The sequence below is a fragment of the Anas platyrhynchos genome, chromosome 8 (assembly GCF_047663525.1).
Source record: "Anas platyrhynchos isolate ZD024472 breed Pekin duck chromosome 8, IASCAAS_PekinDuck_T2T, whole genome shotgun sequence".
NCBI classification, from domain to species: domain Eukaryota; kingdom Metazoa; phylum Chordata; class Aves; order Anseriformes; family Anatidae; genus Anas; species Anas platyrhynchos.
The window spans coordinates 24227547-24243774 of record NC_092594.1 but is presented as its reverse complement, the minus strand read 5'-3'; the positions used below and the strand labels follow the sequence as shown (position 1 = coordinate 24243774).

Genomic DNA, 16228 nt, shown 5'->3' with positions numbered 1-16228 from the left:
GGGGTGTGTAAAAAGGAGTTGGATGTTACTGTTCCTAAGGCTTCAGTGACCACTAAAAGCAAAGAGAATACAATTTTGGTTTTGCTTAAGTGCCTCCTCAGATCAGAGGTGAAGTGAAGGGTAGCAGTTAGAGAGTATGGCAGACTGAATAAGTGAATAGCAATCAATATAAGTTAGTAATTGGCAAAGTAGAAAGTTGATGAGCGATTAATTATCTAACACGGCTGGTGGCAAAAACAAAAATATCAGAAACAGCAACTAAAAGTTTATGCTAGAATAAGACAGTTAACATATACAATAAAAGCATTACTGGTTTAAAAACTATAAAGGAAATAAAATTTTAGCTAATTACTCTATCCAATGTTTGGGGAAAAAAGTGTTATGATGTCATTTCATACTGTGACAATCAGAAATTATTTGTTGATCCACTAGTAAAACAGATGGAAATAAATTTGCAGGCAGAAGTATTTTTAAATGCATGTGCCTAGATAATTTTTGCACAGTGATTTTAAAGAATTGTATAAGAACTTCAGCAGCAGTTGACTCTCCTGACTATTAAGGACTCTTACAATAACACCAAGAAGAAATAACATTCTTATAAAAGGCAGAGGGGAAGACCTGAAAAAATATTGGAAAACTTACCATCTGTTCCACAAAAATCATTGAAAGACTGATACAGAAATCATTCAGTAATGAATTAAAATATGAAAATATTATCAAACATGACCGCATTTATTCCATTTTTGTTATTTTTATACAGTTAAGACTGTAGGATAGATTAAAAATATAGCTGTATTGTGAAATGTCTGTGACACTGCCTGACAATGCAATTTAAAATATAGCAATGTGCTGGATTAACCAAGCAGCTCATTAACAATTAGGAACTACTTAGCAGATGACTCAAAAAGTACCTGGTAGAAAATCATCACCTCACAGACATTTCTCAAATCATTGCAAATCAGTTATACATGACAGTATTAAATATTTTACCAAGGAATTGGAGTATAATTTAAGGTCACTTCTGCAGAAGTTTCTTAGAATATGAAGTGGGAAATGTCAAGGAGTGTTAGAATAGCCCCATGGAGTAATCTGGCTTGCTTGATCAAATTTTCCTTCTCCAGAAAAACACATTTTAATCCAAATGTCATGATTATTCACCTAAAGAAAAAGAATGCCAGTCATTTAAAAGGGAAGATATTACATGATAAGTAGTATCTACAAAGTTTATCAGCACTTTTAATCTCTCAGTCATCTGATTTTTTTTCAGTTCCATATTACATAATTATTGCACTACTATAAATATTTTTTTTCATTAAATTCCAAAGAGCTTTGTTTGTACAATTATTTCTGCTTACTCAGAAAAGGACCCTGACTAATTTTGACATAAAGTAAATAAAATAACAGGCTATCTGAAAAGGCATAAGGAAGTAAAATTTATTTTTTAGGTGGCACTAAGATGGAAGCATTTCTTCCTGAAATTAACGTGTAACTGAAGCTTAACCAATCACTTCTCACTGTACTCATGTAGATCAAAGTCTTCCTGCAAAATGTTACGCCTCTCTTGACATCAAAGGGGATTGTATAAATAAGGCTGACAACCTGTTCCTTTTCTAATACTAAGTGTGGAGACAGGAGAAATAATGGGGGTGTTTAGGAGTTTAATATTTTTGTTGTCTTTTCACCTTCTGTATGTGGTAAATGGTTCCATGGTGTGGTTAAATCAGACTGGCTATGAGGATTTGGTTGTTGCAATTAATCCCAGTGTGCCAGAAGATGCCAACATCATCCTGAACACAAAGGTAAGAACATCTCAATTTCCATACATTGATTGATGTAGTTGAGAAATCTTGACTTTTTCTGCTTGTAAAGTAACATGAGTCCCATTCATACAAACAGGACTTTTTCTTTGGCTTTGAATTAATCATGGATGAATCCCATAGTTAGTAAATCAGTCATTTCTAATTTGTCTTGCCATCTATTGCTGTTATAAAGAGCAGTAATTATCTAAAACAGTGCTGTAATAGCCCTGTTTGGAGCCAGCATGAAATTCCTTTAAGTAGCTTTTTTAATAGCTTTTAAATTGTCTTTATCTAAAGAATGTTCTATGAATGAGTTGATTATTCCTTGATTATACTATTAGGTGTCATTAGCTGGCATGCCTCCTGATGTTCCTTCAAAAAAATGTAAAGGATAAAGGAAGGGAAAAAAAAAAAAAGAGAGAGAGAGAGAGAGAGAGAGAGAGAAAGCTTAGGTTTAGTAGCATTTCTGGGCTTAACTTTCATTACAATCCATTTAGATGCCTTAATAGGTCAATTCTGCTAGATTAAGATGTTGGCCAGGTTCATAGAACCACAGAATATCCTGAGTTGGAAGGAATTCTCAAGGATCATCAAGTCCAACACTTGGGTCTGCACACAACCACCCCAAAATCAGACCGTACATATGAGAGTGTTGTCCAAATGCATCTTGAATTCCATCAGGCTTGGTGACGTGACCACTTCCCTGGGGAGCCTGTTCCAGTGCCTAACCATCCTCTCAGTGAAGAACCCTTCCCTAATATCTAACTTGGGCCTCCCCTGTCCCAGGTCCACACCGTTCTCTTGAGTTCTGTCGCTGTCCCCAGAGAGCAGAGCTCAGCGCCTGCCCCTCTGCTCCCCTCGTGAGGGAGTTTCAGGCCACCATGAGGACTTCCCTCTGCCTGCTCTGATCTGGGATGAACAATAAAAGTGACTCTAGACCATTCACTGTCTTTGAAGTGATCCTTTGAACATTCTCTAATAGTTTTATGTCCTTTTTATATTATGGTGCCCCACACTGCACACAGTACTTGTCCTGAGGCCGCACCAGGCAGAGCAGAGCTGGACAGTCCCTTCCCTCAACCAGCTAGCAATGCCATGCTTGATGCACCCCAGGGCTCGGTGACCCTTCTGGCTGCCAGGGCACACTGGTGACTCATATCCAACTTGCTATTGACCAAAACCCCTAGATCCCTGTCTTCAGGGCTGCTCTCTGGTCTCTTTTCCCCAGTCTGAACATACAGCTATGGTTTCCCCCTCCCAGGTGCAGAATCCAGTACTTGCTCTTGTTAAACTTCATGCAGCACCGAGCCCTGGGGAACGCCACTAGTGACTGGCCTCCAACTGGACGACTTGACTCCATTAAGTCAATTTTATTGCTCCATTTTATTGCTATCTCTGATTAAGAGGAGGGTTACAGAACTGCTGAGAGATTCCAAGAACAACAACTTGGGTCTTGGCTTCTTCATTCCTTCTTTTCTTAGTGAAGACTGTAGTATTTTGTGATTTTTGTTATGTACTCAGTTCTGCTTTATTTTACTACTGTTTCTTGAGAAAGGTAAATTATTCATCACATGTACAAACTTTAAATACTAACATTGATATTAATATTTTATTTTCTTTCACTCTCTAGAGAATGGTTAAAGATGCTTCTAATTATTTGTTTGAAGCTACAAAACATCGATTTTTTTTCAAGTCTGTAAAAATTATAATTCCTAAAACATGGAAGAAAAATGGCAACTATTCAAGATTAAAGACAGAATCATATAACAAGGTATGATTTAGAGAACTATGTATGATTAGAACCACAAAGAAAAGCAAGACTGATAAGTCTACATTATGAATCATGGCAAAATGTAGAACAAATTCTTTAAGTGCTTACTCAAAAGAAGAGGTAGTGGGAGTGCTGGTAGGATAAAAATATTTGCTGGACTAAATTAATTGAGGAAGAATCATCTAACCCTTCTCTACACCCATGCTGTTGGTCTTACTGTTTTAGGCAGATGTCATCATAGCAGACCCTTTTCTGAAATATGGAGATGATCCCTATACCTTGCAGTATGGAGGATGTAAGGAGAAAGGACGGTACATCCATTTCACGCCTAACTTCCTGTTAAATGACAATTTGGTTAACGTTTATGGAGAAAGAGGTAATACTGCTATTTAATGTAACTGCCTGCTTTATTGTTAATATGAAATGGACAAGATTTTTCAAAGTGACTAGTGAACTTAGGTATTCCAGTTTGCTTGTCAAAACTAAAAAAACTTGGCGAATTCACCCCTTCTACTCTGCTCTTGTGAGATCCCACCTGGGGTGCTGTCTTCAGTTCTGGGGTCTGCAGCATAAGAAGAACATGGACCTGTTAGTGTGGGTCCAGTGGAAGGCCATGAAGATGATCAGAGGGCTGAAGTGCCTCTCCTGTGAAGACAGGCTTAAAGGAGTTGGGGTTGTTCAGCCTTGAGAAGAAAAGGCCCCAGAGAGACCTTACAGTGGTATTCCAGTACCTAAAGGGAGCCTACAAGAAAGATGGGGAGGGACTCTTCGTTAGGGAGTGTAGTGGTAGGACAAGAGGTAACAGTTTTAAACTAACAGAGAGTAGATTTAGATTAGATATTAGAGAGAAGTTCCATTCTATGAGTGTGATGAGGCACTGGAACAAGTTTCCCAGAGAAGCTCTGGATCCCTGTAAGTACTCAAGGCCAGGCTGGATGGGGCTTTGAGCAACCTGGTCTAGTGGGAAGTGTCCCTGCCCAAGGCAAGGGGGCAGAACTAGATGGTCTTTAAGGTCCCTTCTAACCTAAACCATTCTGTGATTCCATGATATTTACCTCTTGAAAAATTATTTTTCCTGTTGCTTAACTCTCACAGTTTTTATTTCTTTATTTATTTGTATTTCCTGAGATAAGAATTATCTGAGCTTGTTAAAAAGAGCAAGCAAAATGCTGGGTAAGTTTTAAACAGTTGTATTTTGAATGCGCACATATTACTGCTTTTCAACAGGTAGAGTTTTTGTCCATGAGTGGGCTCACCTTCGCTGGGGGGTGTTCGACGAATATAATAATGATGCACCTTTTTATGTGTCCACAAATTCTGAAAAAGCAAGTGTTGAAGCAACAAGGTATCATTTTTCATATTTCTGCTTTTACATTTCAATTATAAACATTTTGATAATGTTTTCAATATTCTTGTTGTCTGTGCTGAGCTTGTACTTTGTAATCTGTATTTTGTGATCTGTTCATAAGGTTAAAAGAAACTGACTCAGCATTGTCTATTGCCTACCTGACCCAGAAAGCAGCAGCTGCCTTCAGTGCTGTTTTGTAACAGGTTCTATGGGTCAGGTTGGATAATATTTTGCTTTGTGTACAACTGTAAACTTAGTCACCAGTTGTTATAAACATATTTAAGATAGTTTTGTTAATAGCAGTTATTAACAACATTGAAATTCCCTGCTGAAACGTCTGTGATTTTAAACAGCTTCTACAAAAGAGAACAATAACTGAATGGACATAGAGAGTTAGTTCAAGCTTTTCTTGGTCAGGCATACCAGTACAGTCTATTGCATTGCAGCTACTAGCAGAATGTCTTTCATTCATAGCCTATAAACATCACAAGAAATTTGTCAACTAATCAGCAAAAGACCACAAGTGTTTTCTGATTATAACCCTTTCTAGATTAGTTTGAGGACTCTTCCAGGCATAGAGACTATCTATGTGCTTGTGTGGTGTGTAGTACAGTGCTGTGTCAATGGCAATTTGTCTTACAGCAATCAAAAATCAAATAAATAACCTGTTGCAGATTATGTATGTGTTCTTAATCAGCCCTGCCTATTTTATCTTCCCATAGGTGTTCAGCTGGTGTCATAGGTAAACCTGTGTTCCAAAGCTGCAGTGGAAGCAAATGTGAGGAAAGAGACTGCAAATATGATGGTCAGCTATATGAAGCTGGATGTAAATTTGTAGCAGATAAAAATCAAAATCACACATCTTCTATTATGTATATGCAAAGCTTACCTTCTGTAAGTATTACTAGCCGTTTCTGGACTGAGAGTTTAGTAACATTTGGGGTCTAGTCAATTAATGATCAGTTAGGTTACTTTGATTAACTTCTATTTCAAAGAATGTGGTTCATGCTATAAGCTGTAATAAAATCTATTCAAAAGAGAAGACAAAGCAGTTAGAGAAAGTGATCTGACAGATGTTTCATGTCAGTAAGGGTGAGATGTACTGAAATCTCAGCAACCTTCTTGTTCCTTGTTTGGAAAATCTGGTCAACAGGCATAAAAATGAAGCATTCTTGCTACAAGCCTTGTCATAAGATAACTGTAAAAGAGCTAGTTAGCTCTATTGCACTCTTTTGAAGAACAATCTTATAGTTCTTCTTATCTTCTTTTAAGACCCTGTCTGTCCAGGCACCATGACACACAGGACGTTTGTTGGAGAAGAAGACCAATTTGCCCTGTCACCCACCACAAACTTCATATATTCTTTAATGAGATACTCTTTTATGCTCAAACTGTTGGGTTCAGAATTCTTATTAGTTTCAATCCATCCTTTTAGGTGGTTGCATTTTGTGATAATAACTCTCACAATGGTGAGGCTCCAAATATGCAGAATAAGATGTGCAACTACAAAAGCACATGGGAAGTAATAATGGAATCTGAGGATTTTATCAACTCATCTGTTGTAAATGGTTCTGCACCCCCTTTCGAGACTACCTTCAGTCTATTGCAGACCCAAGACAGAGCAGTCTCATTAGTACTGGATGTTTCTGGGAGCATGACATCGGTAAGAAAACAGATTTTATAAGCAAGTTTAATTAAAAATTGTAAGAAGCAGAAAAAGTTACCAAATTAAAAATATTTTCTATAGTCTAACCTATTTTCTATCATCTAACCTACTCCTAAGGAATTGTAGGTGTTTTCTTTTTTCATTACCACCATATCATCAAAGAAAAAAAAAGGGGGGGGACAAAAATCTTTTTTAGGAATCAAGTCATAACATTCGAAGATGGAGTTTGCCTGGTGACAACTTTCCTGGAGACTGTAGTTCGCTACACTTTCATGATACCAGATCATGGTACACATCTCCTGTGTTTCAGAACTGAACGTACATATTTACCCTGTGGCAGATAGCTTCAAAATTCTTATTAAAAACAACATAAAAATGTTCTATATTTTGTTCATAGTAAAAGCTTTTCAAAGGAGACTGCATTCTAAAAATGTTGTTTCTCTTCACATACAGTATAACCGCATCAAACATCTCTATAAAGCTGCAGAGGTATTTCTGCTCCAAATTATTGAAGTTGGTTCCTGGGTTGGAATTGTCACATTTAGTTCTTCTGCATCTATACAAAGTCCTTTGAAACAAATAACCAGTGATGCAGTACGTCAAAATCTTGTTAACAGATTGCCTACAACAGCTGGTGGAGGAACCAATATCTGTTCAGGTGTAAGGACAGGACTGCAGGTAAAGTACAATGTGGAAATATCTCCCGGAAGGTATGGAAAATGATGAAAAAACAAATAACATACTTAACAGCTTTCCCCTGAATCCACTGAATGTGGATTTCCTTGGTGATGGTAGAGCTAAAAAAGACATTATGATTATTGAATCTATCAGGAGAAAATTTGGTATATAAAGAATTTGGTTGTGATGCTCTTGTTTGAAAAAGGATATTGAAAAATAAGATCAGATTGCAAAGTGAAGTTCAAGAATAATCAAATTTCGGAAAACTGAATCTCTAGTTGGAAACATGCAAAGCTTATTCTATTTAGGTTATGCGAGAGTGAGTAAATTAAGAGATTACTTCTACTTGAGTGACTTGTAATGGAAGGAAATGACTGGAAGATGAGTGGTTAGAAAGCTGCCTGGCAGAGAAGGACCTGGGAGTATTGGTGGATAGTCAACTGAATATGAGCCAGCTGTGTGCTCAGGTGGCCAAGAAGGCCAACAGCATCCTGGCTTGTATAAGAAGCAGTGTGGCCAACAGGTCTAGGGAAGTGATCATTCTCCTGGACTTGGCTTTGGTGAGGCTGCAGCTTGAGTACTGTGGTCAGTTTTGGGCCCCTCGCTACAAGAATAACATCAAGGTGTTTGAGTATGTCCAGAGAAGGGTGACGAAGCTGCAAATATGACGGTCAACAAGTCCTATGAAGAGTGGCTGAGGGAGCTGGGGTTGTTCAGTCTGGAAAAGAGGAGGCTCAGGGGCGACCTTATTGCTCTCTACAGGTACCTTAAAGGAGGCTGTAGCAAGGTGGGGCTTGGTTTATTCTCCTACATGCCTGGTGGCAGAATGAGGGGGAGTGGGCTACAGTTGTTCAAGGGGTGTTTTAGGTTGTATATTAAGAAGAACTTCTTTGCTGAAGGGGTTGTTAAGTATTGGAATGGGCTGCCCAGGGAAGTGGTGGAGTCACCATCCCTGGAGGTCTTTAAAAGACGTTTAGATGTAGAGCTTAGCGATATGGTTTAGTGGAGGACTGGTTAGTGTTAGGTCAGAGGTTGGACTCGATGATCTTGGAGGTCTCTTCCGACATAGGTGATTCTGTGGAATATGGAGTACTGTAGTCAAAACTCTGAAATGCCTGGACAAACTCACGGGCAGGTTATGTTGCTGGGTATATATCCAAAGTCTGCAGACCAGCATGACAGTGGACATCCTCTATACCAGACAAGATTTTTTTTTTCTTCAAGTTTTTTTTTTCTTCAAAATAAGTCTTCAAGATTTTTTTTTCCTAGCAAAATGTGGACTGAGAAAACACAAGGGATCTGGCTAATGAATCATGATAAACATATGGAGTAAATAAGTGTTGATGTGGGAAGATATGCAGTAGTGATATTCTTAATTTCTAGGACTCACTAGTCATGAATCAAGCCCCTAAATTGTGAAACCACATACAAATCATGAGAATGGGAAACAGTAATGAATAGACACTATTATTTGTTTGCCTGTTTTACTTTCTTAGGCTGGCAATGTTTGAAATCCCAGATGCCATTAATTCAGATGCAAAACTGAAAACAAGTAGCAATGTATAGGAAACAGGAAGAAAGACAGAAATTATTCAGAGAACAATGAGACTGCTGAGATAGCTGAGAGCCCAGGGCAGAGAGGAGTGTTGGGACAGGGGTTCATGACACAGATGGGCAACCAAAATGGGATGTAACAACCAAGACAGAGGCCTCCTGGTGGGCAATCCCTACCACTTTCAGCCCACCTTCACTTAACACAGACATCCTCATAGGTTTGTACTTTTCCTTCTTCACTCTGAAATGTTGCTTGGAGAATAAAGATGAATAATTTCAGGCAGCAGACACAAATTTTTAAAAATCCATTCCATAAAACAACAAAGCATATGTAGGCAGAATGATTCTGACATATTCAGCCAGGGAAGTGTCTTCCTTGAATAGAATAGTTCAGTTTGAAGGGACTTCTCTTAAATATTTATTATTTATAATTTAACACTTGCTAATCTAAGCAAGTAGAGGTTGCAAATTCAATTGCAATAATATTAGAAGTTAACGTGGTACTTCTAAATGCATAGGTTATTTGTGCTCTGGGATATGCTGGTGTTTAAAAGTTATTCTGCAGTTTGTATCTCAAATTCTTGTCTCAATGCAGAATATTAAAAATAAAGTCCAAGTAACGTATGGTTCAGAAATTGTGCTACTGACAGATGGAGAGGATTCAGGTATGGCAGCTTGCCTGAATGAAGTGAAACAAAGTGGAGCAATAATTCATACCATTGCACTGGGTTCTTCAGCAGCCAAAGAATTAGAAGAATTTTCAAAGATAACAGGTAAATTTTCTAAATACACTGTTTCTTTGCCATTCATGTAGAAGTATGAAGATGCCAAAGCATGGCAATTCTTTGGTCTGGAAAAAATAAATACATTTGACTTGTAATAAATTTAAAACAAGTCTAATTTTCATAATGGGCTTTTTAATACAAACAAGCAAAACTCTTTTATATTCACAGTTTAGTGTTAATATCTATCTTGATTTAAAAAATACAATAACATGATAATACCATATTATTAAGGAGATGGAATTATGATATTCTCATATAGCGTGTAAGAAGTAGTGTTCTGCAATTACTATAATATTATTTCTGGCATAACATGCAATGACTAGTACACTCTGCATTCTTCAACTTTTAAGCTTTTGGTTTTTTGTTTGTTTGTTTTGCTATGTACATAACAAAAATTTTCTCCATTTGCTGCAGCTGAAGTGAACTAGTGTAAATGCTGTGACTGTGCTTGTCATTAGCCAGCAGAGCTGTCAGCTGAGCTGGAGCTACATAGTTAATTCTAAAACAACCACTTAAAACTATATATAGGGGTGTTGCTTCATGTTACAGTAGCTGAAAATGCCATGGAAGAGTCCTACTGTAGATCTAAAAAGCAATCTGACTCCAAACAAGTCTGGTGAATAAACACTCTTATTTGAGAGATGCACATATTCTGTGTTTTCAGGGCTCAGCACTGAAGTCACTTCCTGACACTGGGGGGAGGAGAGAGTTAAGATGTGGCTCCAAATCCAGAAGTACTAGGAAAATTCTAAAAATGCTGCATGTGATGTTTTGCTGCAGGGAGTGATATTTAGGCAAACTATGTTAATGAGAGATAAAAATGACTCAATCACTCAAACATGTAGATTTTTACACGAATTTACTATAATAGGTGTTTTGTCGCATTAATAAAAAGATGCATTTCATTTTTTCATTTATTAATAAATTGGTTATCTCACTAAAACATTTGGTACTAGTAGTCACATAAAAACTATCATTTTTAGAGCATAAATTAGTATTACTAAATCTTTCACTCTAATCTTTCAGGAGGTTTACAACTTTATGCTATAGATCAAGTCCTCCCCAGTAAACTAATTGAGGCGTTCAGTGCGATTACATCAGGAAGTGGAGATATTTCTCAACAGTCTATTCAGGTCTGAATTTCAAAACATCTTTTTCCTTCTATGCTTCTAGTTGATCAACAAATGAATGAATTTAGATGATAATGTTTCTAATTGATAATGGCTCAATTTGGGAATATGATCAAATACAATTTTCAGTGGTCCACTACAGTTACAGTGAAATAAATTATGTATTAGCCCATCAAATCAAGATTTTTTTCTCGTTTTTGTCCAGATCTGAGGGACTTCAATAGAAAAAAGCAAGCAGAGCTCAAGCAGAACTCTCTCAGGATGTTTAGTTCACTCTTATATGAAATGTTAACTTTTAGAGCATTTTAGCAGTCTAATCCAAATGATTAAGGTACAGCTAAAACAGGGCTTCTCTCCTACATCATATGTAACATTTTAATATATGCTCTTTTAGACCTTTCACCTGGGCCAAATGTTAATCAGAATTTAGCAATTCATTCTTCACCTTGTTAATATTCTAACATAATATTAAAAAATTTTATCTGAAATATGCCACTGCAAAGATAGCTAGATTATAAGCATCCATCAATGTTGATTTAAAAAGCAGGTGTTTTTTAATTGTTTTATTGCCTTGAATTGACTCTTCTGCCCCACCTAAGCAGCAGAAAACAAAATTAAGTTCATGACAAGCTATTTTCTTAATGTAGACTTTATCATTCTTAATATAAAAGTGAGGAAATTATGCATAATTATTATAATACAGGAAATCTTGTGTACTCTTCTATATGTTTTACTCTGTTCTACTTTAATTTCTGTCTTTCCTATTACCTGTAAGCTGTATAGTCATATGTGGAGGCACTTTTTTTCTCTCTTCTAAAAATGTGAAGGACAGACAAACTACAGTGGAAATACAACTTAATGGCACAATGCTTTGGATAGCTAGATAAAATTAAATACAGATATGAAGGACTTACTGCAACTTATTCTGTTTACCATAATTTTATACTTAAAATCAATGTTACTATGCAAGCAGTCATTTCAGAAAACTTCAGAAAGCATTCTTATTCATTCAATAGTTATGCCAAATTACTCTTAATTTTCCAGTTGCTTCCAACACTTCTTTACTGAATAGCAATGACATGTATTTTATTTCTCTAACAGCTTGAAAGCAAACAGATAGACATTAAATCTTCTGAATGGATTAATAGTACTGTGACCATTGACAAAACTGTGGGAAATGACACTTTCTTCATCATTGCATGGAGTGCCACGAAGCCATTTTTCTTTCTGAGGGACCCTAATGGAAAAGAGTATGGAAGCTCAGACTTTACATCAGATAATTTAAACTCAAAAGCAGCTAGACTCGGTATAAATGGCACTGCAGAGGTAAAGGCTGAATGTTTTCTTTTATTTTATGAATTAATATTTCCTATACACTAGCATACTACTTTTCTTTAATGGTCATTGTTTTGTTTGTTGTTTACTATCATTTTGTAAGGGAAACAATGACCCTGTTAGAGCATGAAGATTTTTTGCATTTTTTAAAACATATTTCTGTATTTTATTTGCAGGTTGGAGATTGGCATTACTATATTAAAAATGAGGGTACAACAGCTCAGAATGTATCAGTAACAGTTACCTCTCGAGCAGCATCTTCTGTTGTTCCTCCTGTGAACGTAGTAGCTTACATGAAGAAGGCAAACACCGCACCGAATCCAGTTGTTGTTTATGCAGAGGTTAGCCAAGGGTTCTTGCCTGTTCTTGGTGCAAATGTGATAGCTACCGTAGAGAAGGATGGTGCTGCACCAGTAAGCCTTGAACTTCTTGATAATGGTGCAGGTAAGCTTCCATATACACAGTAAAAACCTTTGCATTTATGCATTTTGGAATACAAATCTGTGTGTTCTCTTCAGACTTACCATTAAGGACTGAGTGATGTCTATGCCCTAAACCAGGGTGCATAAATAAGATTTCAATGGGTTATCCTGTGTTAAACACCATCTGTCTTCTGAACCTGTGAGGTTAATCTTGTACTGCTGCTAGGATTTAGAATAGCTTGGATGCCACCAGCAGACCATCTACTGCAGTCAGTCAGGTACAGCTGCACAAGTTCGCTTAGAGAAAGAACCTTGCCTTGATGAACTCATGGCCAAAGGTTATATTATGCTGTTTTTTTTGTTTTTCAATCTAATGGTGTTTTACCTATTAGATGGTCAGTAAGAATTAAGTTGGTGGTTACAGATAGTAGCAAGAGATTTACCTAATTAGGTAAAATTATCTAAAGGTGTCAATACCAAATGGTTCTTTTAAGCAAAATACATTATAAATTCAGTTTATTATAATGGGACAATGCCTGTTTTTAAAGATGTCCACATTATCAAAACATTGCCAGGTTTTCTGCATAGTAATGTTCAGGTTTTATAGTCATGTATGAATAGCAAAAATAACCTGTTTACCAGCAGGTATTTTGTTCTAGATATTAATTCTCAATAATTTTATACCAAGGTGCTGACACAGTCAAGAATGATGGAGTCTACTCAAGGTACTTTACTTCTTTAAAAGGCAGTGGAAGGTACAGTCTGAGAGTCAGTGCCCAAGGAAGAAATACGACTGTCAGACTTGGCCTTAGGCAAAATCGAGCCTTGTATGTACCAGGTTATATAGAAAATGGTAAGAACTCTTATGAAATAGACAATTATTTGTGTGATTCCAGGCGGGGAGGTGGGTTGTCTAAAAGTGAAGCAAATGTAATCATTTAGGTTCACAAAATATTTGATCTTAATTCTTCTCGAGATTTTTAAATGGGGCTTTGGGGTAAATATATTCAACATGCAACATTTGTATGCAAGTTAATGTTAGTAGGAAACAGCTCTTGTATTCTCTGGATTTTAAGTGCTTTACATCTTAATGCTGAAGATACGTTAGCTGTTGCAATTTAATATTCACATACACACACACAGTGAAATTAGAAGAATTGATATAAAAAAGTCTAAAAACCTCACTGTATGGCCTATAAAACAGGAATACCCCTAAAGCCTGAAATATGTAGGAAGAGATAGGAAAAAATGACCTTGTTACAGTGATTATTCACCGACATCTGCAACTTGCTTTTCTGATAGTCATTTTTTGTCTTTAGCTCACCCACTTTCTACTAAATTTGAATAGGCTAAAGAAAAATTATAGGATGAGAAGAGATAATAAGATCAGTAAAAATAAAAAGAAATGTAGTTTGTAGTTTTGTCACGGTGGAAGCTGAAAATTCTTTCAAACAGGTAAAATTCAGATGAATGCTCCAAGACCTGAAGTTGCTGATGAAGACATCCAAGCCAAGCTGGGAAGTTTCAGCAGAACTTCAACAACTTCTCTTGTACTGGATAACATTCCAACAGTAAAGTTACCACCCTGTAAAGTTACAGACCTTGATGCTCATATAGAAAATGAAACAGTAATCTTGTCTTGGACAGCTCCAGGAGATGACTTCGACATTGGAAAAGGTGAGTTAGACACTTTGTGTGATGTGATGGATCCTCCTGTCTGATAAGGCATGCCTTGAAGACCACCAAACAAACATATTTCCCACTTGAAAATGGAACAAACAGAAAGTTACCCTGTTGCATGATACTTTAGTTGTACTTAATTTTTCACATAAAAAAAAAAGAAAGAAATAATGTTATAAAATATTATATGAGAATTCTATAAAAGAATGTTTTGTGTATATATATATAAAAGCAAATTAAAATACAGCAAGATCCTGTATTGGTATGGAGCTGATAACACATTTCTCTAATATCTAAACAGGGAAAGAGATATTCATAGGAAGAAGAGATAGGGAGGAGGGGCAAGTCTTGAAAAGCTACAACCTTGACACAGAAACAGCAGAACCTCCAAAATTAGACTAACGCATGTATAGCAATGTAACTACGGGTTCTCTAATTACACAAATGGGAGATTCTTTCTGTGTCTTTCCCAGTTTTTGGTATCAAAGCCTCATGCTGTGATAGAGAATATAGACTAAGTGCAAGGCCCACCTCTTCTGTATACACATATTTTAATTGCTGTTTCACCTTGTGTTTGGACAGCAGAGCTTCTCATTCAACTACATTTTGCACAGTCCACACAGAGCTAAGAGTGTTGATGAAACTATTTTTAAGGCTATTGAAAAGAAAGAGTTCCCAGATTTGGGAACAACAGATACCAAATGCTGCAAAGTAAGGGTTAACAGCAATCCTAAATCAGCACCTCCTCCCACCACCCCATCCCCCCAGTGCTGCTGAGCAATACAGTCAGTAGTAAAACAGGAATTAGCAGCAGTTTTAAAAAACAAACAAACAACAACAACAATAAAAAACAACAGCTCTAGAAGTCCTATACCATCACCACAAGCAGATATATTAAAACGTGTATATTAATTTGTTGTTATGCATGTTCTTTTTTCCCTAGCTGTCCAATACATAATAAAAAGCAGTGAAAATCTTCTGGTCTTAAAAGATGAATTTGATAATGCTACTTCTGTCAATTCCTCTGATCTCACACCTCAGGAAGCTGGTAGCACAGAAACATTTAAATTTAAACCAGAAAACTTGACAATAGAAAATGGTACCATAATCTACATCGCCATGCGTGCTGTTGATAATGACAGCTTGACTTCAGACATATCTAACATAGCAAAGGCCACATGGTACATCCCTCCAAAAGCATCTGAGCCTTCAGATGGTGGAGGCAGCAGCGGTGGAGGCAGCAGCGGTGGAGGCAGCAGCGGTGGAGGCAGCAGCGGTGGAGGCAGCAGCGGTGGAGGCAGCAGCGGTGGAGGCAGCAGCGGTGGAGGCAGCAGCGGTGGAGGCAGCAGCGGTGGAGGCAGCAGCGGTGGAGGCAGCAGCGGTGGAGGCAGCAGCGGTGGAGGCAGCAGCGGTGGAGGCAGCAGCGGTGGAGGCAGCAGCGGTGGAGGCAGCAGCGGTGGAGGCAGCAGCGGTGGAGGCAGCAGCGGTGGCATTAACGTTACACTAATAGTGGCAATTGTAGCTGGATGTGTTGTAGTTGTCTGTATTATTGTAAGTTCATCTGTCTGTATTGTAGAAAAACAAAGGAGAACAAGGAATCCTGCAATCAGAATATGACAGTATCTGTAAAATAAAACAATAATAAAGGAATTTACTGTAATTTTTGCCATACATAAATTTTAAAGCAGGAAAAGGTATTTTTATATTCAAAAGTGCACTTATGTACCTCTCTTTTTGGTTGCATTATAGATGCAGATTTTCAAAAGTATGTCTTAAATTCAAGTACATGTACTTTGTTTCTATGTGATATAAATTCTTAACTCTTCTCTTGCAAGATCTTTACAATATAGTGTGTGGTGTTTTGTTTTGTGTCTTAAATAAATAAATAAAGTAAAGGAAAATAATGTGTTCCTTATTTTTATGTTCCACATAAGTCAAGACAAGTTGGGAAAAGAGGCCAGAAAGATCTTCAAGTAGTGCAGTAAGATTTCCTATGTATCGTCCACAAGTTTTTACTTAGGTTTAGTGAGCCAAGAACAAAAATATATATTTCCAGGCAG

General features: G+C 37.1%; 1 protein-coding gene across 1 annotated transcript; it reads left to right on the top strand.

The window, feature by feature from the left end:
* Nucleotides 1–1607: 1607 nt before the first annotated feature.
* Nucleotides 1608–16072, top strand: LOC101795685 (calcium-activated chloride channel regulator 1). Its single transcript, XM_027463125.3, has 14 exons — nucleotides 1608–1799; nucleotides 3430–3570; nucleotides 3796–3946; nucleotides 4798–4915; nucleotides 5641–5812; nucleotides 6354–6581; nucleotides 7038–7262; nucleotides 9412–9589; nucleotides 10628–10734; nucleotides 11833–12057; nucleotides 12243–12510; nucleotides 13177–13341; nucleotides 13944–14165; nucleotides 15112–16072. Exons 1-14 carry the CDS (start codon nucleotides 1641–1643, stop codon nucleotides 15783–15785), a joined length of 3033 nt encoding a protein of 1010 aa, XP_027318926.2. The 5' UTR covers nucleotides 1608–1640; the 3' UTR covers nucleotides 15786–16072.
* Nucleotides 16073–16228: the final 156 nt, after the last annotated feature.